The 26,515-nt window shown below is 51.3% G+C and overlaps 10 protein-coding genes across 10 annotated transcripts; 5 read left to right on the top strand and 5 right to left on the bottom strand.

The window, feature by feature from the left end:
- Window positions 1-316: 316 nt before the first annotated feature.
- On the top strand, window positions 317-2,011 carry ABOM_011786 (uncharacterized protein; the record flags this gene model as incomplete). Its single annotated transcript, XM_022538914.1, has 5 exons — window positions 317-544; window positions 605-653; window positions 710-841; window positions 919-1,221; window positions 1,284-2,011. The coding sequence occupies 5 exons, from the start codon at window positions 317-319 to the stop codon at window positions 2,009-2,011; spliced, it is 1,440 nt and encodes a 479-aa protein (XP_022383283.1).
- A 1,743-nt stretch (window positions 2,012-3,754) lies between these two features.
- On the top strand, window positions 3,755-5,578 carry ABOM_011785 (putative MFS alpha-glucoside transporter; the record flags this gene model as incomplete). The annotated part of the gene is made up of 4 exons (XM_022538913.1): window positions 3,755-3,993; window positions 4,058-5,088; window positions 5,157-5,409; window positions 5,476-5,578. 4 exons carry the CDS (start codon window positions 3,755-3,757, stop codon window positions 5,576-5,578), a joined length of 1,626 nt encoding a protein of 541 aa, XP_022383286.1.
- A 590-nt stretch (window positions 5,579-6,168) lies between these two features.
- ABOM_011784 (uncharacterized protein) lies at window positions 6,169-7,904 on the bottom strand (the record flags this gene model as incomplete). Its single annotated transcript, XM_022538912.1, has 3 exons — window positions 6,169-7,242; window positions 7,301-7,505; window positions 7,564-7,904. The coding sequence occupies 3 exons, from the start codon at window positions 7,902-7,904 to the stop codon at window positions 6,169-6,171; spliced, it is 1,620 nt and encodes a 539-aa protein (XP_022383285.1).
- Window positions 7,905-8,318: 414 nt separating this feature from the next.
- Window positions 8,319-12,637, top strand: ABOM_011783 (uncharacterized protein; the record flags this gene model as incomplete). Its single annotated transcript, XM_022538911.1, has 4 exons — window positions 8,319-11,003; window positions 11,673-11,800; window positions 11,856-12,431; window positions 12,493-12,637. The coding sequence occupies 4 exons, from the start codon at window positions 8,319-8,321 to the stop codon at window positions 12,635-12,637; spliced, it is 3,534 nt and encodes a 1,177-aa protein (XP_022383288.1).
- A 1,177-nt stretch (window positions 12,638-13,814) lies between these two features.
- Window positions 13,815-14,925, bottom strand: ABOM_011782 (uncharacterized protein; the record flags this gene model as incomplete). The annotated part of the gene is made up of 4 exons (XM_022538910.1): window positions 13,815-14,170; window positions 14,241-14,346; window positions 14,434-14,737; window positions 14,798-14,925. The coding sequence occupies 4 exons, from the start codon at window positions 14,923-14,925 to the stop codon at window positions 13,815-13,817; spliced, it is 894 nt and encodes a 297-aa protein (XP_022383287.1).
- A 1,748-nt stretch (window positions 14,926-16,673) lies between these two features.
- Window positions 16,674-17,949, top strand: ABOM_011781 (PAP2 domain protein; the record flags this gene model as incomplete). Its single annotated transcript, XM_022538909.1, has 3 exons — window positions 16,674-16,759; window positions 16,932-17,323; window positions 17,456-17,949. 3 exons carry the CDS (start codon window positions 16,674-16,676, stop codon window positions 17,947-17,949), a joined length of 972 nt encoding a protein of 323 aa, XP_022383290.1.
- Window positions 17,950-18,158: 209 nt separating this feature from the next.
- On the bottom strand, window positions 18,159-18,959 carry ABOM_011780 (vacuolar protein sorting family 37 protein; the record flags this gene model as incomplete). Its single annotated transcript, XM_022538908.1, has 2 exons — window positions 18,159-18,645; window positions 18,715-18,959. 2 exons carry the CDS (start codon window positions 18,957-18,959, stop codon window positions 18,159-18,161), a joined length of 732 nt encoding a protein of 243 aa, XP_022383289.1.
- Window positions 18,960-19,685: 726 nt separating this feature from the next.
- On the bottom strand, window positions 19,686-20,345 carry ABOM_011779 (ankyrin repeat protein; the record flags this gene model as incomplete). Its single annotated transcript, XM_022538907.1, has 1 exon — window positions 19,686-20,345. One exon carries the CDS (start codon window positions 20,343-20,345, stop codon window positions 19,686-19,688), a length of 660 nt encoding a protein of 219 aa, XP_022383292.1.
- Window positions 20,346-20,908: 563 nt separating this feature from the next.
- Window positions 20,909-23,356, top strand: ABOM_011778 (tRNA ligase; the record flags this gene model as incomplete). The annotated part of the gene is made up of 1 exon (XM_022538906.1): window positions 20,909-23,356. One exon carries the CDS (start codon window positions 20,909-20,911, stop codon window positions 23,354-23,356), a length of 2,448 nt encoding a protein of 815 aa, XP_022383293.1.
- A 1,041-nt stretch (window positions 23,357-24,397) lies between these two features.
- On the bottom strand, window positions 24,398-25,761 carry ABOM_011777 (putative Golgi traffic protein SFT2; the record flags this gene model as incomplete). The annotated part of the gene is made up of 4 exons (XM_022538905.1): window positions 24,398-24,550; window positions 24,829-24,979; window positions 25,192-25,312; window positions 25,518-25,761. Coding segments are annotated over 4 exons (669 nt in total), but the record flags the coding sequence as incomplete, so codon positions are not given.
- Window positions 25,762-26,515: the final 754 nt, after the last annotated feature.

Below are 26,515 nucleotides of genomic sequence, written 5' to 3'. Positions count from 1 at the left end.
GGCCCGGGATTGGTCGACGATTACCCACTTTGCGGACTGTCTGGTTAATAGCCCTAACACAGAAAGAATGAGGCCTCCCTCCCTAGCCCAAGTATGTCGAGATGATCTCACCATCATGCGGTGGGGTAGTCCGTACGCTTAGAGATCGGGGATTATGTCATTGCAGAAACTCGGCCTTGAAAGGCGCCGGACCGCCGATTGATTGATAAGCCTTGAGCCGGATATTGAGTATTTCTACCAACAGCCCGGGACACTTTGGATAAGACTACGAGCGGGGCTGGAAAAGAGGGCAAAAACAGGAGGAATACACGCAAATATGTCTTCCACTTCCCACTCAACCCTCCTGCGAAACGGGACCATTCTCTTCCATGAAGGCCAGAATGTCCGATGGCTCAAAGACCACGACTTGCTTATCGAAGGGGACAAAATCAGCGAAATCGGACAGAACTTGGTCGCCCCGTCCGGCTGCAAACAGATCGATTGTGCAGCCAAAATCATCTCCCCGGGGTTTATTGATGCCCACCATCACTTGTGGCAGAGTCAGGTCCGTCCAACTAGAACCGCGCTCTCTTCTGAAATGCATGGTTTGTTGACTTATCAACAGCTTAAGGGCCGCCATGGCGACCAGGGCTTCATGGAATATATGGCGTCCGGTGTAGTCTGGCCCTGGTTTATCCCGCTGTTGGGGTATGGGCTAATTGGGATCAAGGGAATCTCCAATCATACAACTACCGGCCAGAAGACATCTTCTGGGGCCAGCTGAGTGGCTGTCTCCAAAGTATTGATGCTGGCGTCACCACCGTCGTCGATCACGCGCACATGACATATTCCCCTGAGCATGGTAGGCTTGAACATCGGTCCCAGTTTTCTGCCCACGTTTAGTTCGGATAGGCTGATCAGACACTCTATTCCCGTTAGCCAAACAAGGAATCAAAGCATCAGTATCTTCGGGAATCCGATCAGTCTTCTGCTACACACCGATCCACCGCATCCGAGAGTGGTCGTCAACTGTAGAGTTCGACCACGAGTTCCTCCCCGAGTGGTGGCATCAAACGCTTGAATCCCTGGCAGCAGTTGCACCGTTCGGTGATGGGCGGGTGAGTCTCGGTCTCGCGGTAGACTTTAATATCCCTCACGACACCGTGATTGCTTTATGGCAAAAGGCCCAGGCCCTGGGCATAAAGCTCCTCACTACGCACTATGTTGCAGGGCTTATGCCGAGTACGTGGACCTGAAACTATGCCCTATTTCTCTCAGACTGAGCTAATGGGCCGGCTAAAAAGACGCCATCCAACTCCTATCCTCAGCCAGCCAGCTAACCTCACGGGTACTAATCTCCCACGGAAATGGGATCTCCGAACCAGACGCCCTCACCCTGAAATCCCAGGACGCCTTTATCTGCAGCACACCCGAAACAGAAATGCAAATGGGCCTTGGCGACCCCGTTGCCTTCCGCCCGGATCTAAAATCACACACCTGCATCGGGGTCGACTGCCACTCGAACAACTCCTCGGACATCCTCACCCAGATCCGACTGGGGCTGCAGCATACCCGTGCCGTTCGCAATACACAGGCCCTGCAGAACAGCCAGTATCCCAGTATTGATGTCCATCTTCAAGAGGCGTTTAATCTGGGCACGATCCAGGGCGCTCGGGCTATTAATATGGAAGCGCAGATTGGGAGTCTGGCGGTGGGGAAGAAGGCGGATATTGTTGTTTTTGATACATCGTCGCCGGGTATGGTTTGTACTGTGGAAGAGAATCCGTTGGCGGCGGTTTTGTTGTATGCGAGTGTGCGTGATATTGATATGGTTATTGTTGATGGGTGTATTCGTAAGGAGAGGGGCGTTTTAAGGCCAGTGGAGATTCGGGATGGATCAGACGCCGATGATACGTCTATCCTTGGCTGGAAGGATATTTCTAGACAGCTGTTAGAGAGTCGTAAGAGAGTTCTGGAGAGAGCAGTCGGACAGGATATCAGTGCTGGGATTGCAGCCCTCCGGGGGGCATAAGATACTGTTCTGTGGTCTGGTGGGCTTTCCAGGACGTCAAGCACGACATTGAGCAGCCGTAACAGTTTCCCAACTAGATTGACAAAAGAATAACACTCTCTGCTTAGCAATTGTATTCCCCTTGCGAAATATCTAACAGGGTATATAACTCCTATCCTTCGTCTCCGGAAGGAAAAAAGGACAACAATTACACATCACTGCACCTCGCGGCTTCAACCATCATTGGACCCTTGAGCCTAAGATACTATGAAGCATGGAAGAGCACACGGACCACCCACATTGCTTGGGTAAAGTGGGCCAGACCCTGGAATACTCTATTCCGCCCGGTGGGGAAGCGGACATCGGAATAGAGTAAACCGACTTACCGATATAAATGCGAGCGGCTGAAAGGATTCCGAGGCAGTCGCGTGGAGTTGCTTACTTGGGTTTGCCAACGTTGTATCTGAATGAGTAGCTGGAAGCGCAGCTATCTAGCGGTACTTTTGTAGGACAGTGTCTATTATGGAGTAGACGACCTCCATCCTTGGAGTGCCTTAACAGTGAGGGAGAACTGCCCTCAACCTGAGTCTGCGGTTAGGACCCACTCATGATCTCTGTGTATGGAGTACGACGTATTCCGTGGTTTATGATACGTTAGAGATGTAAAAAAAAAATACTTTAGTTCTTAGTAACCTCACTACCGGACCATCTCCATCCCCCAATGAGTTACACATATATCTCTATATCTATACAGCTTGAATCGATCGATTTCTCTTGCCCTTACTCCCGCTCCTCCACTTGAAGAGATGAGCGAAACCTCCTTTGTAAGTAAGGTGTTGATGTTTGCAGATCTGGCTTTGTGTCATTGCAGGATGCAGCAGGGAACGTTTTGGTTGCAGAACCAGGACAAGTTCTAGAGAACCATACATGATCGTAGAAAATGTTATGATTAGCGCGGGGAGTAGCCTCGAGATTCAGATGGCAGCTGGGACGAGACAGATTAAGCATCCTCAATTATTCTGACAAGGCGATGTAGCTTCAATTAGAGTACCCGCGTACATCAGCAAGACAGGTCTGTTGTTCACCACCCGCGTGGACTACCCTTAGACAGGACTTGAGACTAGAGATGGTAAGTTGCTTTCCTGTAGAGCAAGTCCGAAAATATAGATGGCAGTGTCTTAAACGTACGACTTAATTCAGAGGCCCTGAGTGCGTCGTATTCCCCTCTCTACAGTGCTAATGATTGGGATAGACATCTGGCTAGCAGGTTGGAAAAATAAGCTTCACATAGCATTGCTAGGTCGCGCCCATGGGGTAACTATGCAGTGTCAGCTCGAATTTGGGGTAATAGACTTGAACCCGGGGTAATAGATTGCGAGACAGAACACATGAACTGACACTCGTAGTGCTGATTCACATCACGCTCAGACACGTCCACTTCCCCCAGTGGTTATTTTTACCCAAACAGTAAGGGCTTTATAGTTCTGATCCTTCATACAGCATCTCGGGCAAACAAGTCGCGAGGCTAGTCTGCAATTAACCTTTTCCTTTCCCCAGGTTTTCCCCACGCTGAGCCGGCTCTGCATCCTATGGATAGCTGTAGCTATGTAGTTGAAGCGTGGGGGTGGAGGGTGCTTACTTGTATAGCTCGATTGTTATATCTAGCTATCCAGTATACCAATAATGATGAAATGCACGTTTGACATTTTTAACCCACCTTGTGAGCGAGCTCGTTAGGATAGCAATATGGCCCAGTCTTCTCCTATGAATCCGGCTAAGGTGGATGATCAGGAAATGTCAAAGACAGACGAGGCTGTACACATTGAAATGGCACACAACCCTACAACGACCAAGGATGCGCTTGGTGACGCTGCTGCCAGAGGACAAGGTGTCACTGGATATGAAGCGCTCACAGTATGGGAAACAATCAAGTTATTTCCAGTCAATACCGCAGTCTGCGCTGCTGTCGCGTTCAGTGCGGCCACAGATGGCTATCAAATTAGGTTCGTGCACCTACAGGGTGACCAAGGGGCCCTCCTTAGAGAGGTCGAACTGACAGCCCTGTAGTATCAACGGCAATATCATCGCAAATAAGGGCTTCGTCGCTCAATTCGCCACAGAAACCAATCCTGATGGTTCACCTGCGCTGGCCTCGTCGATTCTTAGTGCCTGGACCGCCTGCATGTCTGTGGGGCAGATAATCGGGATGACCACTCTTCCGTTCCTCTCTGACAAGTATGGACGCAAAACAGCTATGTATACGTATTGGTTTGTGCTCGCGATCAGCGTGCTGGCAGAATGTCTGGCACGCCGCTGGCCAGTGTGGCTCATTGCCAAGTTACTGGCAGGAATAGGCGTTGGTTGCCTCCAATCTACAGTGCCCACTTACATTGCTGAGGTGGCACCCACTCGCATTCGTGGTAGTCTGCTAATGGCATTCAACTTCTGGTTCGTGCTCGGTACGCTTTTCGCCCCGGTCACCTTGCAGGTTTTGAGCAAAAGCCGCCCAACGGACTGGCTTACGCCCATCTACACCCAATGGAGCCAGATTGGCCTGATGCTCCTGATTTACATCTTCGTTCCAGAATCGCCTGCGTGGTGCGTGACACGGGGGAAAGCAGAACTTGCCAAGGAGTCGTTGCGCAACCTGCATCGTGGAGTTCAGGATTACGACGTGGAGCAGCAGTACCGTCTGCTTGTACTCGCGGTGGAACACGAGTTGGAAGTTGCTCGTGCTTCGAAAAACGAACGGTGGTATTCTATCTTCAGAGGCGTTGATGGGAGGCGCACTCTTACTGCGCTCTGGACTTTACTGACCCAGCAGTTCCTCGGCCTCACATTGTTCTCAACCTTCGCCTCGTACTTTTTCCAACAGGCCGGCCTCGACAATCCCTTCATGACCAAATGCATCATCATCGGCATCAACATCGCCACGAACTTGGTCGTGATCCTCTCGGCAGACAAGGTTGGTCGACGGATGATCTCATGCACGGGGTCTACTCTATCCTGGTTCGCTTGCGTAGCTGTTGGGATTCTGGGCGTCACCCCTTCCGTGCCGGCTTCCAATTATCTCTTTGTCCTGTTTGCTATCTTGTGGAGTATGTTCCCTTGCCTCCCCCATCGCCGTCCCGCTACTATCCAAGCACTCCGCTCACATTCCATCCAGATATCGGCGTCGTAGCCAACAGCGCAACCGGATGGGGGTTCATCGGCGAGATATCCTCCCAGCGACTGCGAGGCTACACAGCCGGGTTCGGAGCCGCTACAACCTGTGCAGCAGGCGTTGTGATGAACGTGCTCACTCCGTACATGGTGAACACCAACCAGTGGAACTGGGGCCTCAAGGCGGGGTGGTTCTACGCGGGACTTGGATTCCCCTGCGTGATTCTCATGTGGCTATTGATCCCCGAAACCAACGGGTACGTTTTGCGTTTGTCGGCATTGTGCGGATGGGTAGGTATACTTGAGCTAACGTGCCACTCCAGACGCACTTCTGCGGAGCTGGATGAGCTCTTTGAGCGTAGGGTCAAGCCGTGGAGGTTCCACAAGACGGAGACTGCTACCCAGCGTGTTCTTAACTCGGATTAGGAGGCTTACTACAAGAGACTCCGTGATTAGGAAAAGAACGTCCTGCACTGGGCTATGGGGGCTTGGTTATTGCTTTCTGTGAGAGCGTTATCTATGTTATGGAGAGGGAGTTGTGAAATATGAGGACTCAACATAGCTGTCAAGATAATCGTTGGTCTTCCTCGTATCTTGTCTTATATGTGGGTGTAGAAACGTGATCTTAGTACCATAATGTCAAATTAACGTCCTAGAGACAACGGTAAATGTTATCAAAGATGTCAGGGATAGCAGACCTTTGTAGAGGTTGTGTAAGGCACACGGTGACCTTGGGTTATCTAGTGCGCTACTTGGTAGGCTCTAGGGCATGCGAGAGGTAAAGGCTTTCTATCACCTGATCCCTAGATTGGATGCCGTACAGGTTTGTGGCCAGTTCAATCTCTGTTGGACTTTATGTGGGGTAGTTCTGACCTCCGTGTGTTGAGTTATTTCTACCTGATTGATGCTCTTCACACAAAGACAGGATAGTACGTTATGGTCAGACTGTATTTAACCCAACAGCAGTAACTAACAAAAATACCCAAGCTACAGGAGTGGAACTAGACTCCATAAATTCAAGTCTCTAGTTTCTTTCCCTGCAGCACAGCCTCACCTTGGATTTCAATATCCGTTCGGTACGTCTTGAACTTTCTCGCCGGCACGCCCTTCATGAACATCTCATCTAGTTCGGCGTAGGTTCGCCCCGCCGTTTCAGGCTGATACACCCACACATAGAGAATACAGAAGACTGAGATACCCCCGAAGATAAACGCCGTCTTAGCCCCCAGATTCGCCTTGTCAGGGTTGAAGACAAACGGGATAACAAACGCCCACATTGTGAAGAGGACGTTCTGCAGCGCAACACCAATCGCCACAGACTTGACCCGCAGTCGGGCTGCTGCGGTTTCCGCAAGTAGAGTGTACGCCGTAGCGCCAATCGTGAGGTTATACCACCACACGTAGAGCATTTCGAGAGCGATCACGCCCTTGGTCGTTGCCACCTCAGTTCGGGTACCCAGTCCGCCAACGATGATGAGGACGATAGTGAGAACGACGAGGCCCCAGAATGTAAGGTCGCGGCGACCAACACGGTCAATAACAAACCATGACATTATATTGCCGGCCATGCTTAGGACCTGCTGCGCGATTTGGAGCTGGAAGGATTCCCTGGCGGTAAAGCCGGCCAACTGCACGTAGTATGTGAAGTAACTACCGATGAAGTAAACGCCGTTCAGGCCGACAATGCACATGGGGGCGATGGAAATGATTGTCCGGCGGAAGTTGCTGAGCCGGAAACATTCGAGGTAGGTGACGCCTGCGCTTTCTTCTTGGATCTGGGCGAGCGTGTTTTTGATATCTGCAACTCGCTTGGGGATCTCGTCAGCGGGGAGACCGAGGGACCTCAGAGCCTTCTTTGCTGCGGTTTCTCGATTCGAACTGAGGAGCCACCAGGGTGATTCCGGCATAAATGGCCAAATGATGGTTGCGATGCCGGCAAATCCATACTGGGAACTGAACAGGGCGCGGTAAGCCCACCGGGTATCTGAGCTGGACGTGTAGTTCATGATAAGGGCTCCAATCAATGGACCAAATGTGAATGCGAAGGCACAAAGGGCTGTCATGACGCCGCGGAGGGCAAGTGGTGCGATCTAGCCAGCTGTCGGTCAGAGGTGGCTGCACAGTAGTAATGGGCTGGGGTTTACTGACCTCGCCAACATAAGAGACTGCAACGGACGAATATGTCCCGATTGCAAACCCATTGATGAACTTTCCGATGAAAAACACCTGGAGTGATGTTGCAGTAATTTCCAACGTAATCCCCGCATAACCAATGGCGAGTCCGATGAGAAGCATGTATTTCCGCCCAATCTTGTCGGCCAAGTACGCAGCGCCTAGGGTGCCAACTGCAACGCTACTCAGTGTTAGTACTACCAGGGATGCATTATCAGGAACTAGGCCGGTAAACTTACGCCGCAACGGGTGCACCGTTGATGGCGCTCTGCCAACTGCTTTCCAGGACATAATCGCCAGCGTATGGGTGACCAAAGTCTTTTCGAAACTGGGGGATCCCGATGACTTGGCCGCCTGCAAGGTTCTCAAAGCTTGCGAGTACCAGGCACCAGGCACCATAGATACACCACGCGATGCTTCTCGGATATTTTCTGAGCGCGTCGAGTTTGCCGAGGGTATGATCCTCGTGGTTGGCTAGACGAGCGAGATGCTGTTCTGACTGGTCGACTTGCTCGATTTGCTCGACTTCATCCGAGTCAATCTTTTCGCCGCGCTCTGTTGGAGTATGACTTTGTGCCATATTGGGTTGGGATACGAAACTGTGTTGAGTTGTGGAGGCTTAGATGGCAAATTGGCGGTTGGGAAAGGCACTCTTATATCGACAGTGGACCCACCATGCTGGGGTAAACCTGGAGAATGGATAGCGAAGGAAGCAATCCGCCGTGTCCGTACCTTTGACCTCCATGATGGGACTATGGAATGTGGCAGGCGATCCGAGCCAGGAATATGGTGGCTACGACTTCCGAATACGATCTACCCCAACGTCTCAGGGTTTTAGACCGAAACCCGCGTGCTAACACCCCCTCGGGCTTTTGAGCCCCGAAACTTTCGAGGGTCCCTCTGGTGAAATACCCTAGGCGTGCAACTGCCACCCTACCCTGCAGTGTTCTTTCCAGAGAATTCTGCCTTGTCGACTCTTATTGAGTTCTCCGCTATGATTGAGATTCACGACCTGCGGCTGGCAAGGCACTACTCAGGCTTAGGGGTATCTGACGAACCCCAATTCTCATGGCGCTATGCTGCGAGTGGCGACAACCCAAGCGGATGGGTACAGACTTCCTATGATATCGAGATAGAGAGGCCGAGTGGTTCCGGTCAAGTTACAGTCTTTCGCATCACGAGCTCAACTTCGTTCTCAGAGCCCTGGCCGGACAGACCACTGGTCTCTCGAGAAAGGGCGGCATTTCGGGTCAGAGCACATGGCAGAATCCAAAGCACAGCTGGCTCAAGATCATTGAACTCAACCCCATGGTCGGAATGGGTGCAGATCGAGGCTGCCCTTCTTGCGCGCAGCGATTGGACTGCGAGCTTTATAACATCCAGTCTTTCACCCGCAACGGCTGCTGGGGAGGATGGACTGAGGCCAATCCGCCTGAGAAGGGCTTTCAGCGTGGACGCACAGGTCTCACCCGTGAAAGCTCGGCTATATATAACAGCTCTGGGTCTGTATGTGGCATATCTGAACGGGCATCGCATCGGCGACGGTCATATGACGCCTGGATATACAAGTTACCACCACCGTATCCAATATCAAGTCTATGATGTGACCGCCATGCTTGTGTCGGGGTCAGAAAATATACTAGCCATCGAGGTCGCTGAAGGCTGGTACGCGGGACAGATTGCCTGGGATGAACATTCTAAATGTCTCTACGGCGAGGAATTAGGGGTACTGGCCCAGTTGGAGATCTTTGATGAGGAGGGAAAGCCTCCGTCTCTCCGCCTATGCTCTGATCAGACATGGGAGAGCAAGCTCTCCCCCATACTGGCTAGCGGAATCTGGGCTGGAGAATTCTACGATCGCCGGCTTGAAACTCCGGACTGGAACCGAAACGTCCGGTCGGACTTGGAGCCATGGCAGCCAGTGAAGCTGATGACGTTCCCTTCTGCGAAGTTGGTGGCCAGCTCAGCACCCCCTGTGAAGGTAATCGAAACTGTCCAGCCCGTCAGGATTTTCTGTAGTAGCTCGGGGAAGACACTGGTCGATTTTGGACAAAATCTAGTAGGCAGAATTCACATCCACCGGCTGAAAAAACCCCTTGGCCACCGACTGCAGATACGGCACGCAGAAGTTTTGGAGGATGGCGAGCTTGCGGTTCGCCCTCTTCGTCGGGCGAAGGCTACAGACACTGTTATCTTCGGTGAGGATGATGGGCTCGTTGACTGGTCGGTTCACTTTACGTATCATGGGTTTCGCTTTGTTGAATTCGATGGATGGAGCGCAGAGGACACAACGGATCCGTTGACCGTCAGTGCTGTCTCGGCTCTGGTAATGCATACTGACATGGATCGCACCGGGTATTTCGAATGCTCCAATAGTCTATTAAACCGGCTACATCAGAATGTCGTGTGGAGCATGCGGGGGAACTTCTTCTCGATACCAACCGATTGCCCCCAGCGGGATGAGCGAATGGGCTGGACGGGAGACATCCAAGTGTTCTCACCCACTGCCTCCTTTCTCTACGATTGCGACAGTATGCTTGCAAACTGGATGAAAGATGTTATCTACGACCAGAAGGACACCAATGGCGTGGTCCCATTCGTGGTCCCCAACTGTCTCTCGAAGTGGAAATGGCCGGTCCTTGCACAAGCTATCTGGGACGACGTTGTGATTTTGCTCCCCTGGATACTGTACCAGTACTTCGGTGACCTTGAGACACTGCGCCAAAGTTATTCTGGGATGCAAGACTACCTTGATACTGCAATTCCAAGGGGGGAGGATGGATTATGGGATCCGAACGTGTGGCAACTTGGGGACTGGTTAGACCCTAACGCACCACCCCAGGAGCCTGGCTTGGCGAGGACTGATGGTACTCTGGTCGCTGACGAGTACCTTGTCTATGTGACGGGAGTTATGGCCAAGATCGCTGACATTCTTGGACACGCCGACGATTGCACAAGATACCGCCATAGCCACGATCGTCTGACGCAGGCATTCCAGGACAAGTACATGGCCCCATCAGGTTTAATCGTGGGTGATTCGCAAACTAGTCTTGCCCTTGCACTAAATTTCTCCCTGTACGGTGCTTCGGACCCTGCGGCTACCGGCTCTGATGCCCGGAATGTGTGCAAGAAACGAGCGAACGCAGCAGATCGCCTGGCCCGTCTAGTCCGATACGCAAAGTTCCGCGTTAGCACAGGCTTTGCAGGTACCCCGGCAGTTCTTCACGCTCTGTCCTCAACTAGCCATCTGCAGATCGCCTACCGCATGCTGCTTGAAGAGGAATGCCCGTCGTGGCTGTACGCCGTGAAGATGGGCGGAACAACAGTCTGGGAACGTTGGGATAGCATGCTACCGGATGGCTCAGTCAACCCAGGCATGATGACTAGCTTCAACCACTATGCTCTTGGCGCTGTTGCGAACTGGCTACATACGGTGGTTGGAGGACTACGCCCCCAAGCCGAACACCCCGGGTGGCGCAAATTCATCGTGCAACCACGACCGGGAGGGACGGTCACCAGTGCCCAGGTTGAATTCAAGTCTCCCTGTGGCCTGATCCGGTGTGCGTGGCGAGTTCTTGACGAAGAAGCAGGCCAGGTGTTCCACATGGAGCTTACCGTGCCACCAAACAGCAATGCTCTAGTTATACTGCCGCACGGAAAGCCATCTGAAGCCCGGACTGTAGGCTCAGGGCATTATCATTTTAAAGTGGAGTATCAGCCGGAAGGGCCATGGCCACCAAAGGCACTTTTGACAGAATTCAAAGAAGAGCCTTGATAGAAACACGTACAGTTACGGATCTAGTTCTTGATGTTTACTTTCGGGCGATGTGAATAGACTGGCACGTGACTAGCATCAAGATGACTAATTTGTGTTCATTAGCTGATTTATGCAGCATAAGTTATGTTGAACTACTCGCCTGACACCCACATTTCCATATAAATCAGAAGTACAAATGAAGCTCTACCTTCGTATTTATATATTAATTACTATTCTGACTTTTTCGGTGGTTCAAGAAATAGGAGAACACTCCATATTGCATGATAGCTTTCTTCCCAGTTCTACTCCTGACCTTGTTTTGTGCTCATGGTGGAGCTGCTTTCTTGGTTCACCGCGACGTCATCCTATCCACCGACAGGAATGAATTAAATTAATAATATTGGGTGCGTCAATTTGACGTTGACTGGTAGACTAATTCCCCTGTCAAAGTAGACATTCTCTGCTAGACCTGCTCCAGTATGTAATATATAAATAGGCCATTGTCTCTTTGTCGGCTGTAGAACTACAGGAAACCAACTCTACCAAATCATTCAAGAAACAATCACATCGTTCAGGAACAAAATGACTCAGTTCAAGCTCAACACTGGCGCAGAAATCCCTGCCATTGGATTTGGCACCTGGCAGGATGCCGAGGCACAAGAGAATGCTGTGGCTGAAGCCATTAAGGCGGGATATCGCCACATTGACACTGCGCGAGTGTGAGTTCACGATCGACAGTTTTGCAAACGGTAACTCAGTCCTGACAATTGATAGTTACGGAACCGAGAACGCTGTAGGAAAAGCCATCAATAAGAGTGGTGTGCCCCGTGAGGAGCTTTTCATCACGACCAAGCTCTGGAACAACAAGCATCACCCCGATGACGTCGCTCAGGCCCTTCAGGATTCGCTCAACGATCTGGACCTGGAATATGTTGACCTTTACTTGATGCATTGGCCTGTGGCGTGGAAGCGAGGAGATGAGCTTTTCCCCAAGGAGAATGGAAAGCCGGCTGTCATAGATGTTGACTTCGTTGATACTTACAAAGCAATGGAAAAGTTGCTGTCCACCGGAAAGGTCAAAGCAATTGGTGTCTCGAACTTCTCCAAGGCTGAGATGGAGCATCTGCTTAAGAATACCTCGGTCGTGCCCGCGGCACATCAGCTAGAGGGCCACCCATGGCTGCAGCAGCGTTCATTCGTCGACTGGCACAAAGAGAAGGGCATCCATGTCACTCACTACTCTCCCTTCGGAAATCAGAATGAGCTCTATAGCCGTGAAGGTACTATTGGCAAGTTAATTGATGACCCGGTACTGGTGGAGATTGGCAAGAAGTACAATAAGAGCTCTTGGTAAGTGCTGCATGCTGAAAGATCGATATAAGTTGCGGAACATACTAACCATTCCTTGTAGCTTGGGGTGTCACGCAGGGCCATTCGGTGCTTCCCAAGTCCAAGACTCCCTCGAGAATCAGGGACAACTTGGCAGGAGACTTCAAGCTAAGCGAGGAAGATATGCAGAAGATTCATGGAATCGACAGGAAACTTCGTTTCAATGACAGCAGCTCTGATTTCGGTCGGGACTTCTTCTCCGACTTGGATGGAAAAAAATGAGCTGTTAGGGCACCATACATTGAGCTTTTCAGAATGATTAAATGATTACCTGCATGACACTGCCAATATCGTTGCATAATAAAAATATCGGTTGCCATATATCAGTACTGATAAACGACATCTTGTTCTTATCATCCTTGTATTCAACTTACCTATGTCTAGGCTCCAAACTATAGAGGAATTGTAAATTAGTTTTGATACGACCTCCCATATCAGCTTGGTTTCCATAGGTGTCTTCATAGAGGTCTAAGGCTTCCTTCCAAAGCTCTTCTGCACTCTGAACTTCCGAAGCTGCACATACACCTAAAGCCATTTTATGCTCGCCCTCCTTCATGAATGCTGAAGCTAGCTCGTCCACAACGCGCATAGTGTCTGGATGGCGGCGGCCCCACCATTCTGTATAAAGCAAAATAACATCCTGCAGCAAGCTGTGCGCTACGCTGAATTCACCAAGTTAGGTATTGGCCTTTCCAAGATTTAGCTTAGTGGACACTATTGTTGAATGAGATTCGCCCAACACGCCCCTTTGGCTGTCGAGAATGTGGGAGAAGATATCAGTTGCTACAGCTACTAAGCCTTTTCGTAGAAGAACCTCTCCCATATCATTTAATATGCGAATATAAAGTCGCTTCCGTTCTTCCTTCGTCCGACCGTATTGGCCCGGCGTGTGCCGAGCAAAGTGAGATGCTGCCTTGCGCAAGTTTTCTTCAGCTTCCTCTATACCATAGTGTGTGACAGCGTGAAAAATGAGGCTTTTGTGTTGGGTTAGATTGAGTGTTCACGGTTTCTCGTTGTCCGGAGCCATGGGCCAGAGATTAGGTTTATGCAGTTATACTGAGTCTCAGAAGCCTTGTAGTATAGCAATGTTGTCAGTTATATTATTGGAAACCACAATCCCTGGGCAGTTATAGTCTGGACAAGGTATTTAGTTTGAAAAAGCAGCGGTACTATTAAAATGTATTGAGTGATGAGAGCATCTCGCAGTACAGGACAGGGAATAAAGCATAAATTCAGCAGCAACAAAAGAGAGATAAGACCAAGGAGAAGCATTACAAAATGGGAAAGAACTCGACTTTCGAAGTAGAGCCTGGCAGATGAGATTCGCCTTCACTCTACCAAAGCTTAAGGCTTTTGTCCCTGAGGAGCAAAGGATCCAAGGGTGAGGCCACGGTTCAGTGAGTTATATTCCTCGCCCAACACTTTGAGAACCTCTGGCATCAGCTTACAGCAATGAGTGTGATCTCTGTTCATGGAAAGACACGCGGCTCTCAGCTTCATGAAACTGTATCCAACAGCTGGTCGCTGAGGCGTTTCTGAAAGTATTCCAAACTTCTGCATTCCTTTGGTAAGCGCTACCAGGCGCATCATATCGCATTCGAAGCTACATAGTTGCGGGCCATATCGCAAGTGATGGAATAGGGCGTAAAGAGCGTCCATAACATTGCAAATTCTTGTTTCCCTCGACGTCTGCAGGGTAGCTGTTGAAGTCGTATGTTGAGTTATCATTGTGTTCTAGGCTTGCAAAGCTAACATACTTGATCGACATACCTATGACCTTAGCAGGGATTGCCAGATTATTTGCGAAGACCTTTTCTGTGTGTTCTAGCTGGATGTGCTTCGTTACGAATTTAAAGGCTTGATCCTTTAGAAAAGCCTATGTGATGCATAGCCACTCCATGGGGTATTCCTTAGATAATGTCGACTGCTTCTTTTCAAAGCCTTTAGTCCACAGATCACAAACCATGGCGACAGCTTCGTAGCATTGGTAGTAGTCAACAAGTACAGCCATCTTTGTCAGCCAGCCCAAACACAGACTTTGAGGCACTAACCGAGTCCGCCCGTGCAAGATAGCCATCAGGAGCAGAAACGGCACAGCTTCCCAGTCACCGATTCGCATCTCTATATGGCCCGCAGATCGGAGCTCATTGCCCTCCTGGAATCCATTTTGGAATGTGGCCCTGAACTGTGGGCTGGCTAGAATTAAATGCTTTGAGGACGCACGAATGTGCAGAGATAATCCAGAGGTTTTGGCGGGATCTAACCGACTATTTTGGAGGGTTCATCAGTCTAGTTGAAACCAGGGTCTCCAGTTGGTGTTAACATACCTAGCATAGCTCTTCGAGAGGAGAGAAGCGTTGAGATCACTCAAGCTCTGCGGCAGGGATTTTGGAGCACGCTCAATGATGAATGTCACATCGCCATCCGGGTCGAATTGATAGAGTATGTTAGACATGTTGAGGTCTCTTGGATATATTGTGGCACTCTCTTGGTGTGCGAAGCTTGACTGGCAGTGGGGGGGTAGCTGATGGGGGAGTAGGTGAGAGCGCAGTTCAGAAGCCGAAGCGAATATGTAACTGTTTCTTGGGAGAGATCATCATTGGGAAATGTGTTATTCCGGCCCAGAATCCCACTAAGTGTTCTTGAGCACATATTCACTGAATGGGAAACAAGTATGCCCAGCTTGTCGACAGCAGACAAGAACAAGAACCATGAGCCCTGAGAAGACTGAGCTCTGTGTAAGCACCCGTATATCGATTGAGTGTGGAATGCAATGACTAGTGATGCAGAGCTTCAAAAGAAAGTATTTTCATTATGTACATTCCTGTAAACTATTCTTCTTTCGTGGTTTTTGAAGCCTGACGTGTCCGAATCAGCGCTGAACATCTTTGGTTCTTGTTCTAAAGCTGAACGCTACAATATCTACAAACTCATGACACAGTCGGAATATACTGCATCCATGGTATCGATTCCTAGTGAGAGCGGTTTGCATCCCCAGCCAGGATGTTTAGAGTTGATCTAGATTACTAGGAGTAACCCGCAGACAATAAGGTGCTCTTGTGGTCTATTGGATATGGACAAGTATGATAAGCTGCGCTTATATTATCGATGTGAGATTTATCAGGCCACCTGAAATAACAATATCAATAATATAAGCTGCATAAATTCTATTACCATATGGACACCCCTGCAGTATGAGCTCCAGCGTCTGAGAGTCGTAACACCACCTTTGAAGGTGTTACATTTACTGCAAGGTAAGTGCCGATCTTGAATTCCCACCTTATATCTACCAGACCAAACTCAATGCACGAAACAGTGAAATCGATGGAATTGAAAGGATGGAAACCTACCAGCATTGGGTTTGACAGTTGCTGACTGTATCGAATCAGATCCAAACATCGAGGTGGAGGGAGAAAGAAAGGTTAACTTGACTGCTGCCTGGAGCCCATACTCTTGTCTGATATTAGGGCTAACCAGGTGCCACGCCATACAAAAGAACTGATTTCTGTTACGATACTAAATGAAGCACTTGTCGCTCCAACTGACCTGGCTAAAATACAGCGAAATCATCAAGTGACGATTTACTGTCCAAAGAACACGCACTAGGACCCGCAGGAGCTCCCTGCAAGAATGCTTACCATACATACTAACATCGCCCAGCTGAATGATTTACGCTCAAGGATCAACATAAAACTTGCCATGCAGAAGATCTACCAAACAAACTGAACCACACGAAGGTTTCAATAGATTCCTACAGACTCGGGACACTCACCACTGCCCGTCATCTCATCCCAGTCTATTCTACGTCTGGAATAGACAGCAATTAAGGTATCCCCGGAACCACAACCTTGGCAACAAGGCAGTGTTCCCAGCCAAGAACCCGAACAGCAAACATGACTATTCAAGTTGATCCCCCGAAACCTCCTTTTAACCAAACTCAACATCTCCACCTGATTGGTTCTGTAGCGCTAATCTCCGCGGTTAGGATTTGATCTTCGTCTGTTGATCCCTGGCGGGTAGTAAAGCACTCGATTCTGTCAGTTGACTGAATGACTGACAGCCTACCCGTCATAGTTAGCTACTATTCATTCATTCATTCATTCACTTATCCTCTCTTCTGTCAATCCTCCCTTAACCAAGAAACACCAACACCAACACCACAAAAGATACATCTAGATGCCCGGCGAGAAAACCACCCACAGGATGGGGACGCGCAATGTGGACATCACTGCCGCAAAACAATACCTCCCGCTTCTCATATCCTATGTAATCGACTGGGTGTTCATCATGTATGTACATACATACCCCCCCAACCCCCCACACCTTTTAATCGATGAATCTACTACTGCAAAGGCAAGAAAACAAAAATTAATCCAGAATCACCAGAGGAATAGCCCTAATAGGCTACGGCTTCCACAAAGTCACCCCCAACCACCGCCCCTTCACGCTAACCGATCCCAGCATCTCGTTCCCGTACACCACAGACGAGACGGTGAGCACCGCCGTCCTGGTCGTCGTGGCGCTCATCGTGCCGGCGGTGATTATCGTTCTCGTGACCCTGGTCATTATGCCCGGGTCGTGGAATCGTGGTACAGCCTGGCGGGTGAAGATCTGGGAGTGGAATGCCGGGTGGTTGGGGCTGGGGCTGGCGGTTGCCGCGGCGTTTATGGCTACCGAGGGGTTGAAGGATTTGTATGGCCGGTCGCGGCCGGATCTGTTGGCTCGCTGTGATCCTGATCTGGGGAATATTGATGCTTATGTGGTTGGAGGGCTTGGGGGACAGGTGGACGCGCGCCGAGGGTGGTTGGTTGGGAGATCTGTAGGAATAGGGGCAAGGAGTTGGTCGTGGATGGGTTTGTGAGCTTTCCAAGTGGGCATTCTTCTTGTGAGTTTCGTCTTTCTTTCTTCTATTTTTTTGGGGGGGGGGGTTGGAGTCTGGTGGGATTGGAACTGATATCGATTGATCTTGACTGATTTCTATCTAGTTGCGTTTGCCGGGTTGACCTATCTGAGTCTCTGGCTATGCGCGAAGTTCTCCATTGGATTCCCCTATCTGGCGCATTCGCCCCTTGGCCTGGACCTGCGCGGCCAGAAGCGCGAGGCCATTCGCGACCTGGGCGCTGCGCCTCCCGTCCTCCTGCTCATCCTGGCCTTCGTGCCGACGGCGGTCGCCTTCTTCATCTCCGCGTCGCGCTGGTTTGACTTCCGACATCACGGATTCGACATTATCTTCGGCTCCGTCATGGGCATGGTCTTCGCCTGGGGTGCATTCCGCCTGTATCACCTGCCTATCATGCGCGGTGGCGGCTGGGCATGGGGCGCCCGAGGTCGCCGACATGCCTTCTTCAAGGGCGTCGGACTCCCCAGCCACATCGGCGGCGACAACTGGTCCAGCATGAACGACGGTCCCCGGAGGGAAGAGCGCGCAGCAGGTCAAGACGGCGATCTGGAAAGCGGGCCACGCAACCTGGCAGAATAACCAAGGAACCGCAGACGAGAGGTGGTGTTGGGTGTTCGTTGAATGTTTCTTTGCGTCCACGCGATACGTTAGTCATAGCTGTATACCCGTTCGCACTATAGTCGAGACAGTCTGTGCGCCATGTGCTTCTTAAAAAAAAAATAAGGTTACGTTATAATCAGGCCAGACCCGTTTCAATGATTGATGCACGGAATATGTCCCAACCTGTATCACCGCCACCCACCCACTCTCCCTTCATCCCACCGCGCCTTGGCCTCCCGTCTGGCCTCCAACTTGGCCCCCTCCGCCCGCACCCGGCGAATCCAGTCCGCTACCTCCTTCTCCGTCGCCCGGCCGTGATGCTCTCCCTCCAGGAAGCTCTCCTCCACGGCATGGCAGACCGCCTCCTGCTCGGATATCGACGCCGCCAGCCGCTGGTACAGCGCCTTGGGCGACCACGGCGCCAGCGCAGCGTCCATCTCCGTCTGTTTCTTCCGCCACGACACCTCCAGCGACTGGTGCGTCAATAGCAGCGTCTCGGTCGACCCGCGCAGGTCCATCACCCGGCCTTGCAGCTCTAGGACATGGCTCGCCAGATCCTTGTTATACTGTAGCAGCGACCGGAGGTACTCCTGATGGGCCGCGTGGGATGGATGGCGACTCGCCAGCGCGGAGATGAGATTCGGGTCTTTGAGAATCGTCTGGAGGTCCACGGTCCTGGAAACGTCCTGTAGTTAGATAATGTGGTTCGGTTAACAGTGCGAGAGAAAGGAGAGGGGAGCGTACGATTTCTCCTTCACGTTCTCCGGTAGCCAGCCCTCGTCGACAGTCGGCGGGCGAGGGAGAGACGTGCCGGTCGGGTTGGGGTTTGAGTAGCGATGCATGGTCGCGTCTGCTCGGTATCGTTCGTGGGACTGCGGCGTTCCCGGTAGCGAGGCGTTGAGCTGCGGTGTACCCCGGCGACTCGCCTCGTGGCTGGTGGGCTTCGGGGGCGGGGGCGGAGGCGTATCGGAGTTCAGCGTTGGGTTCATCGTTACGGACGAGCGACACTGGAAGTTGCTGGGATTCAATGCGGAGGCGAGGTCGGGATTGGATCGTCGAGTCGGTTGGCGGGAGGGATGCGGGGAAACCAGGCGGTCACGTGGATACGTCATATCAATTCAGTAGTACTACGAGTAGTAGTAGTATATAGAGCTCCAACTCTCGGTCGGCAGTTAATGCAGTCCGTGATATGGGACATGAGGATCGTCCTGATATACGACTACGAGAGAGGATCGATCTAATCGATATACCAGTCGAGGAATGTGATGACTGCCTGAGGCCGACACCATATGATCATCTATTCATGAACGCTAGCCATCTATACTACCGAGGTACTCCTGTAATCGTCCTGAATACCAAGTATGTTCGAGCCATCACGCATTGCATCCTATGCGACTCCCACCAGGCGACTGGCCTCGTATCCCGCCTCTTGCAGCATAGTAGTTGGTACCGCCGCCATGACTTCTGCAGCCACAGCAGACAGCGATAAGAGGAAGATTCTCACTTCCTGCATATCACACGTCTCGGGGATGGATATCCTCGGATATCCGTGGCCATATCCAAGTTTCAGAACCAGGACATCGTAGCCCAGCTAACTCAACTCGTTTCAACCGGTTTCTCACAGCGTATCCATGGAGTCGGCACCAGGCCGAACAAATGGAAACTAGAGGATATTGAGTAGCCTTGCCATTGATAACAAGTTCCGTCCGCCTGGCCTAGTCCATTCTGCGCCGGACCTCCCGGTCCTGAGTATCCACATTGGATCCCCGAATGGCCTCCATGACCAACTCCCGAAGCTGAGCCTGCGTCGCCTCACTCTGGAAATCGTCCCGGGCCGCCAATTCATCAATCCTCCGTTTGAACTCCGGGTCCACCTGGTCCGTGCCCGCATTGGCCTCCTGCTCCGATACCGTGCCTAGGTTCACCCTGATGTTGGACGGCAATGGCGGAGCGGGGTTCAAGGAGTCCGCGACCTGGTCCTCAGCCGGCGCAGGCGGCAGACCCATCACTTGGCGGAGATAGGCAGCAACCTCGGGAAACGACCCGTCGGCCTCGATGGACTCCTGCGCGGTGATGCCCTCGTCGTTCTTGTGGTTATAGTCGACGCCCAGCTCCTCCACGAGACATTTGGCGATCTCCACGGTCTCGGTCACAAACAAACAGGTTTCGGCATCTTCGTCAAGCAGGTTCACGTTGACGTTGAATTCCTTGACCAGGGCGCGCAGAAGGTCGATGTGGTTGTAGGATGCAGCGGCGTGCAGGAGGGAGTATCCGTGCTCATCTTGGTTCGAGGCGATGGATGGGTCGGAACGCAGGAGCGTCAGCACCGCGGACGGGTTGTCGCAGGCCAGAATGTAGGGGTTGGGCTGAGCCATGATGATCAATCACTAGACGATGAGTCAGAGATGAGCCATAAAAGTGGACTGAATGGGTACTCACACAATGAGCACTATTAATAGAACAGGGAAGGATATTAGAATAATGAGCGAAAGGGAGAATCTTGAAAGATTGGGGGGGAGGGAGAGTGAATGAGGGGCAGCTTTAAAAGGTGCTGCCCGGCGGAGAAAAAAAAATCAAAATTAATTTGAATTAAATCGATTTATTGCCCCGCAGATCCGACGCCGATAAGAACTGAGAGCACCAACGGAGCCTCCGTCTGCACCTTCTCTGTGTCATCACTGCCCACAACTGACTCATCCCCTCGTACTCCCTTGCATTTCACTTGACTCGACCTGTCGCAGGTGGGGACGCGGTCTTCGGGTTACATTGGAGGAATCAGGACCCTGTTAAAGCGGCTCCTTCTCTGAGTCGTCTTCGTGCTCAGCTTCTGCGCACATCCCCTCCTCCTTGAGTCGAAAACCCACCCCTCCGATCACTTCTTTGGCTGGCGCACTTCCTCAAGACATTCTCCCGTCTATTACAGACGATAAAAGTGAAAATGGTCCAGCAGGACGTCGGAGAAGTCTCCCAGCTGGTCCAGGCCCTCGAGGCCGCCAGCAAGAAGGGCAGGGGCAAGGGCAAGCAATCGTTCACCTGCAAAAAATCCACTTTTCCCGTGGTCGGCTCGGATCACATCTCGGTCGACTCGTGGAAGTTCATGGACTGGGATTACAAGCGCGGCGATCTCCCCACCTACGCGCGAGGCCTCTTCACGACCCGCAGAAAGGACGGCGCGCCCGAGATCGCAGTGCGCGGATACGACAAGTTCTTCAATGTGGACGAGGTTAACGACACCAAGTGGAGGAACATCGAGAATAACACCCGGGGACCGTACGAGCTCAGTGTGAAAGAAAACGGATGTATCATCTTCCTCTCTGGACTGGAAGACGACACCCTGCTGGTCTGCAGCAAACACTCGACAGGGTCCCGGAATGATACCGAGATTAGCCATGCACAGGCAGGTGAACAGTGGATCGAGCGGCATGTCTTGACCGTGGGGAAGTCGGTAAAGGAGCTGGCTCAAGAATTGCGTCGGATGAATGCTACCGCGGTTGGTGAGCTCTGTGACGATAGCTTCGAGGAACACGTATTGGCGTACGATGAGTCGGCTGCCGGCTTCTATCTGCATGGTATTAACTACAATGTTCCCGAGTTCACAACGTGTCCCGGTACCGAGGTACATGCGTTCGCCGACAAATGGGGGTTTAAGAAAGCGAAGTTCGTAGAATACGACGATATCGATTCAGTGAAGAGATTCCTCGAGGGATGTGCAGAATCTGGAACCTGGGATGGTCGAGAGACGGAAGGATTTGTGGTTCGGTGTCAGAAGAACGAAGGTGGTAGGGGTCCGTACCAGGATTGGTTCTTCAAATACAAGTTCGAGGAGCCTTACTTGATGTACAGACAGTGGCGCGAATGCACCAAGGCTGTCATCGCCGGAAAGGTCCCCAACATCAAGAAACACAAGAAGATCACCGAGGAATACTTGAAGTATGCACGGAGACAGCTCATCCAAAACCCTCATCTGGCGAAGGAATACCAGCACAACCACGGGATTATTGCCATGCGAGAGGGTTTCCTCCAGGAACGAGGCCTGAAAGGATCCGAGATTATTGCGATGGAGGCGGAAGGACAGGAGGAAGTGAAGAACGATGTGATCTTGGTTCCGATTGCTTCTCTGGGCTGTGGAAAGACTACCGTGGCGCTTGCTTTGACCAAACTGTTTGGATGGGGACATGTCCAAAACGATAACATCCCTAAGCAGAAGAACAAGCCGAAGAAGTTTGCTCTCGATATCACGAATCTTCTGGCGGCACACCCCGTGGTGATTGCGGACCGGAACAATCACATGCGTCGCGAAAGACAACAGCTCATGGACGACATCTTTCCGGTTGTTCCTCGGGCTAGGTTTGTAGCTCTGCAGTATGTTCACGAGCCCAAGGGGCAGATGCTCCCAGGCATCCGAGAAGTTACCCGACGGCGAGTGCTCGACCGTGGTGACAACCACCAGACCATCCGCGCTGGAAGCAAGAACTCAGAAGAGATTATCGGCATCATGGAAGGCTTCCTCAGTCGATTTGAGGGCGTCGATACCGACCGTGAGCCAGACAAGAGCTTCGACGAGGTCATTGATCTAGATGTTTCTGCTGATTCGCGGGGCAACTTGGAGACGGTAGTGACCACATTGCATAAGCTCTACCCACAAATCGTGAAACAGGTCCCCACCCCACAGGAGCTCGATGCTGCCCTTGACTGGGCGATGTCCGACTACCAAGTCCAGATTGACCTCAGCCACCAATACGGGGCGAAGACCCAGAAGGACAAGAACAAGAAAGGCTCCCAGTCCACCCCAACACCTAACGTAACCCCGGAGAACTTAGCAAAGGGTGTTGAATACTTCTGCATCTCTCTGCCGGCAGCGGAGGTGTCGGAAGTTCTCCAATCTTTGTTCCCTCCTTCCACAGACCCAGAGAAAGCTCGGGTGTACCGTCAGCTGGCGAATACCCGGCGCATCCAACCCACGTTCCATGTGACATTGATTCACCGAGCCTCGAAGAAAGACCGCCCGGAAGTTTGGGACGGATACACCCAGCAATACATCCAGACGATGAAGGAGAAGCCCGAGTCGGATCCCACCGTGACCCCAGCCCTAGCGCCTGCCCGCGTCCGGCTAGAACGCCTTATCTGGGACGATCGTTTGATGGCTTTCGTCGCTCGGATCATGCCCCCAGAGGACGAGGAGCAAGCGGGATGGGCTTGTGCGAATGACATCCCACACGTTACGGTGGGCACGGTTTCGCCCCAGGTCAAGCCCAAGGAGAGTAACGATCTGTTGCAGCGCTGGCATCAGGAAGGATCCGGCGGCGATTCGGGTATCTGGGAGGCTGAGATTCCGGGCGTGAAGGTGGTGAATGGTACTGTTGGACTGGTTATGAGTAGGAGGTAAGACTTACGACCGATGATGACTAGAGAAAAACAGAAAAGACCTAGCCAGAGACTGGTCAGATAAAAGAAGAAAAAAAACAGTTTAAATTCTAATGAATGAGTATGCATTCAACTCTCGAGCATGAACACATCCTGATATCCATAGATGATATATATATTTATGACGCTTCATGATCAAGTTTCTTAAGAACATACATCGATGAACTTCACACATCACTACCACCAATCCATCACAATAATCTCCTTCTGTCTCTCCTTTCTTCTCTCTTTCCAAGCCAATCTTTATAAATTATTAATTAAATTAAATAATAATTAGCCTTCAATAGCATAATTTGGTAGATACCATGATCTAAAAATATACATCAAATTTGAATAAACCTATAGTAATCACCACTCCATGCATCGTACATATATATAAAATCTAGCCATACAAAATTTATACGAAACCTGCCCACAAAATCAAGTAAGACCAGAAAGAAGAAAGGAAAAGGAAAAGGAAAACCAGGGTATAGATCCCCCAACCCCATACTAGGTTCAACCTTTATTTCTCTTGGGTTCCAAGGATATAGGGGACATTTATGCTGTAAGATATATATGACCGGGGTCGAATATACCCAGGAGAGATTGATGGTAGCCTAGAGTGATGTGGTGGACATATGTTAGACGCTACTTGGGTTAGTCTCGAGGAGTATGTATCTATGGAGAAGAAATGATCTGTCTGATGTTTTGGCCGTGGTCTCACCAGGAGATACTACTACGTAATTTGTATATGGGTAAATGTCGCAGTGGTGAAACATGTAGAATAGAGCTGAGATTATGAGGCATTTACTGTGTGGAATGTGGAAAAGGCATAAGTGGGTATGGATTAGCTCTCGAGCGGTTTAAATCTGTTTTATTCATTATAGACATATTTAGAATAATCTTTGCGCAATTCGCCATCCATTCATCAAGGTATACAAGGGGTGGAGAATTGTAGAATACAGAAACTGGGTTTATCATGCGACGATCGATTAGTCCACAGTATACATCTGGCGAGGGGCAGTCAGCCGGTCACCCAAGTTGTAACGCGCTGCGCTCCAAACCGTCCCATGAATTGCAACCCAGTGCTACCCATGGGAAAGTAGCTGACGAGGTACCAGATCAGAGCGGCAAGCTGGAAGATCGACGAAATGAGGGTGAGAAAGGTGTTATGTCGCTGCGAAGAGAAAGTGTCAGCGAGGCTGGCCATCATGCTAGACAAGGGGGGGGGGTGTGGTAAAGATGCGGCATCTGCGGTATATTTGTTGCCCCGAGCTCACATGTACCACGCATGGTGATGTCATGCAGATCTAGTCCCGGACCAAATGCACGCCAGATCGAGGTGCAAGTATAACGTCTACTAGTGTGGGCGACAGAGGTGCAGACAGAGACTAGGAGGTGACACCATCCCCACCAGGGTATAGCACGTAACGGAGGACTGAAACATGGACTTACCCCGACGGCGAAGTATAGAGTCATGGCAATCGCCCCAAAATAGGCGGCAGTAAACGGAAGTCGTGGTCCCGAGACCAGGTGCTTAGCGTAGACCAGGGGTCCCATGAGAACTGCCCATGACAGCAAAAACAGCAAGGAACCCACAGACCATCTAATGAGAAACCGGTTCTGTCAGCCTCAAAGCACTCAGACTCTCCGCAGCGAGTGGTCGCCGGTAGCCTGCCGATGCTAGGCTCGATCGGCGTGCGTGGCTCTCAGCCACAGGCCTTACACCGCCGCATGCACGGGACTTCTGGAATGTGGTGGTGTTGTGAAGGAGCCCTGCGTGGATCCAGAGGGATGGGTCGGTATTTGGGGACTTACAGGACGGCGAACTTGCGGGGCTTGAGCGAGAGCACCGGGAATAGGAAAAAGCAAATAAAGAAACAAACAGCGGCGCCGGCATTACATGCAATGAATACGAGCATACGATCCCACCGACTCACTAGTGCAATATCAGCCTTGTGAAAACAATAGAAAATGAAGAAGATCAATGATGTGCAAGAACGGGGAAAAAAGAACGGACTCCATAGGCTTCCGTGGCACCCGCCCTGATGCAGGAACTGGAACTCCGTCACCTGGACTAGGCAGTGCAGAAAATCAAGGAATAGGAGTCCTTCGGAGAATCGGTCATATGTTCGGAGACTTACAGGCAAAGAAACTATCTTCCTCCTCCCGTCGACTTGCAGCCGGGAGGGGAGCTCCTGGAGCTTCATGAGTGGGCAGTTGCACGTATCCCTCGCCTTGACCGAGTGGATTCCATGACTGTAACCGAGATAGGAAAGACGTGGACGAGGCGTTAGTGCGTACGGGGATGTCTGGGTCTCTCCGAGACCAGCCCAATGAGTTGACTGAGTCGCGAAACGAATTAGTAGCCATGATCACGACTCGCTTTCCTGGAAAACCGGTTTCTTTTTCTTGTTATGGACTGAGACCGAGAAGGCCAGTAACTGTTACTCCCGCGTTAGTGGAAATGGCGGGTAGACCAGTGGGAATGCACCCTGGGATGACAAGCTGAGGAAACCTCTGCAGGGACTATGCACGACGGAAACCAATATGCGCGTGCAGATGATCTGCAGATATCAACGATGGAGGGTGGGAGAGGATGGCACCCGGGACGATGATAGGACCAGACAATGCGGGCCAGATGACTTTGCGCAACCGGGCTAGACTCCGAGCTGGGGGCACGGGGCAAAACGAATGAAGCGTCGCGGACACAGAGTCGCGTCGCGTCAATAAGCTTGTGATCGCCTTTTAGAACAGTTTAAAACGGCATCCAAGAGGTGACGACGAAGCTCTGTCCCCTTGGGTTAAACTCTCGAGAGGGTTGCTCGGATCTTGACGTTGATAGGTCGACGAGGGATATAGATCGAGCGGTGTAACTCTGCGTCCCACCAAGAATGACGGTATCTTCCACCCAAGGTATGCAAGCCGAGACGGTAAATCCCGTAGTGACTATTGACTCACTGCGGAGATCGGAATGGGAGGGGGGGGGGGGGGAGGCAAGAAGGCTGCACGATGATGGTCTATTGAACGGACGTAACGGTGCGATAACGCTAGTTCGAGAGCGACCGTCTCTACACCAGCTGCCCTACTAACCATGTCAGATGACCCTCGAAAGGAGGAGAGCTAAAAATGGGACGAAGGA

Source organism: Aspergillus bombycis, assembly GCF_001792695.1.
Source record: "Aspergillus bombycis strain NRRL26010 chromosome Unknown contig00193, whole genome shotgun sequence".
Classification (NCBI taxonomy): Eukaryota; Fungi; Ascomycota; class Eurotiomycetes; order Eurotiales; family Aspergillaceae; genus Aspergillus; species Aspergillus bombycis.
Note: the sequence above shows the minus strand (reverse complement) of the source record. Positions and strands in the feature narration are given on the sequence as shown.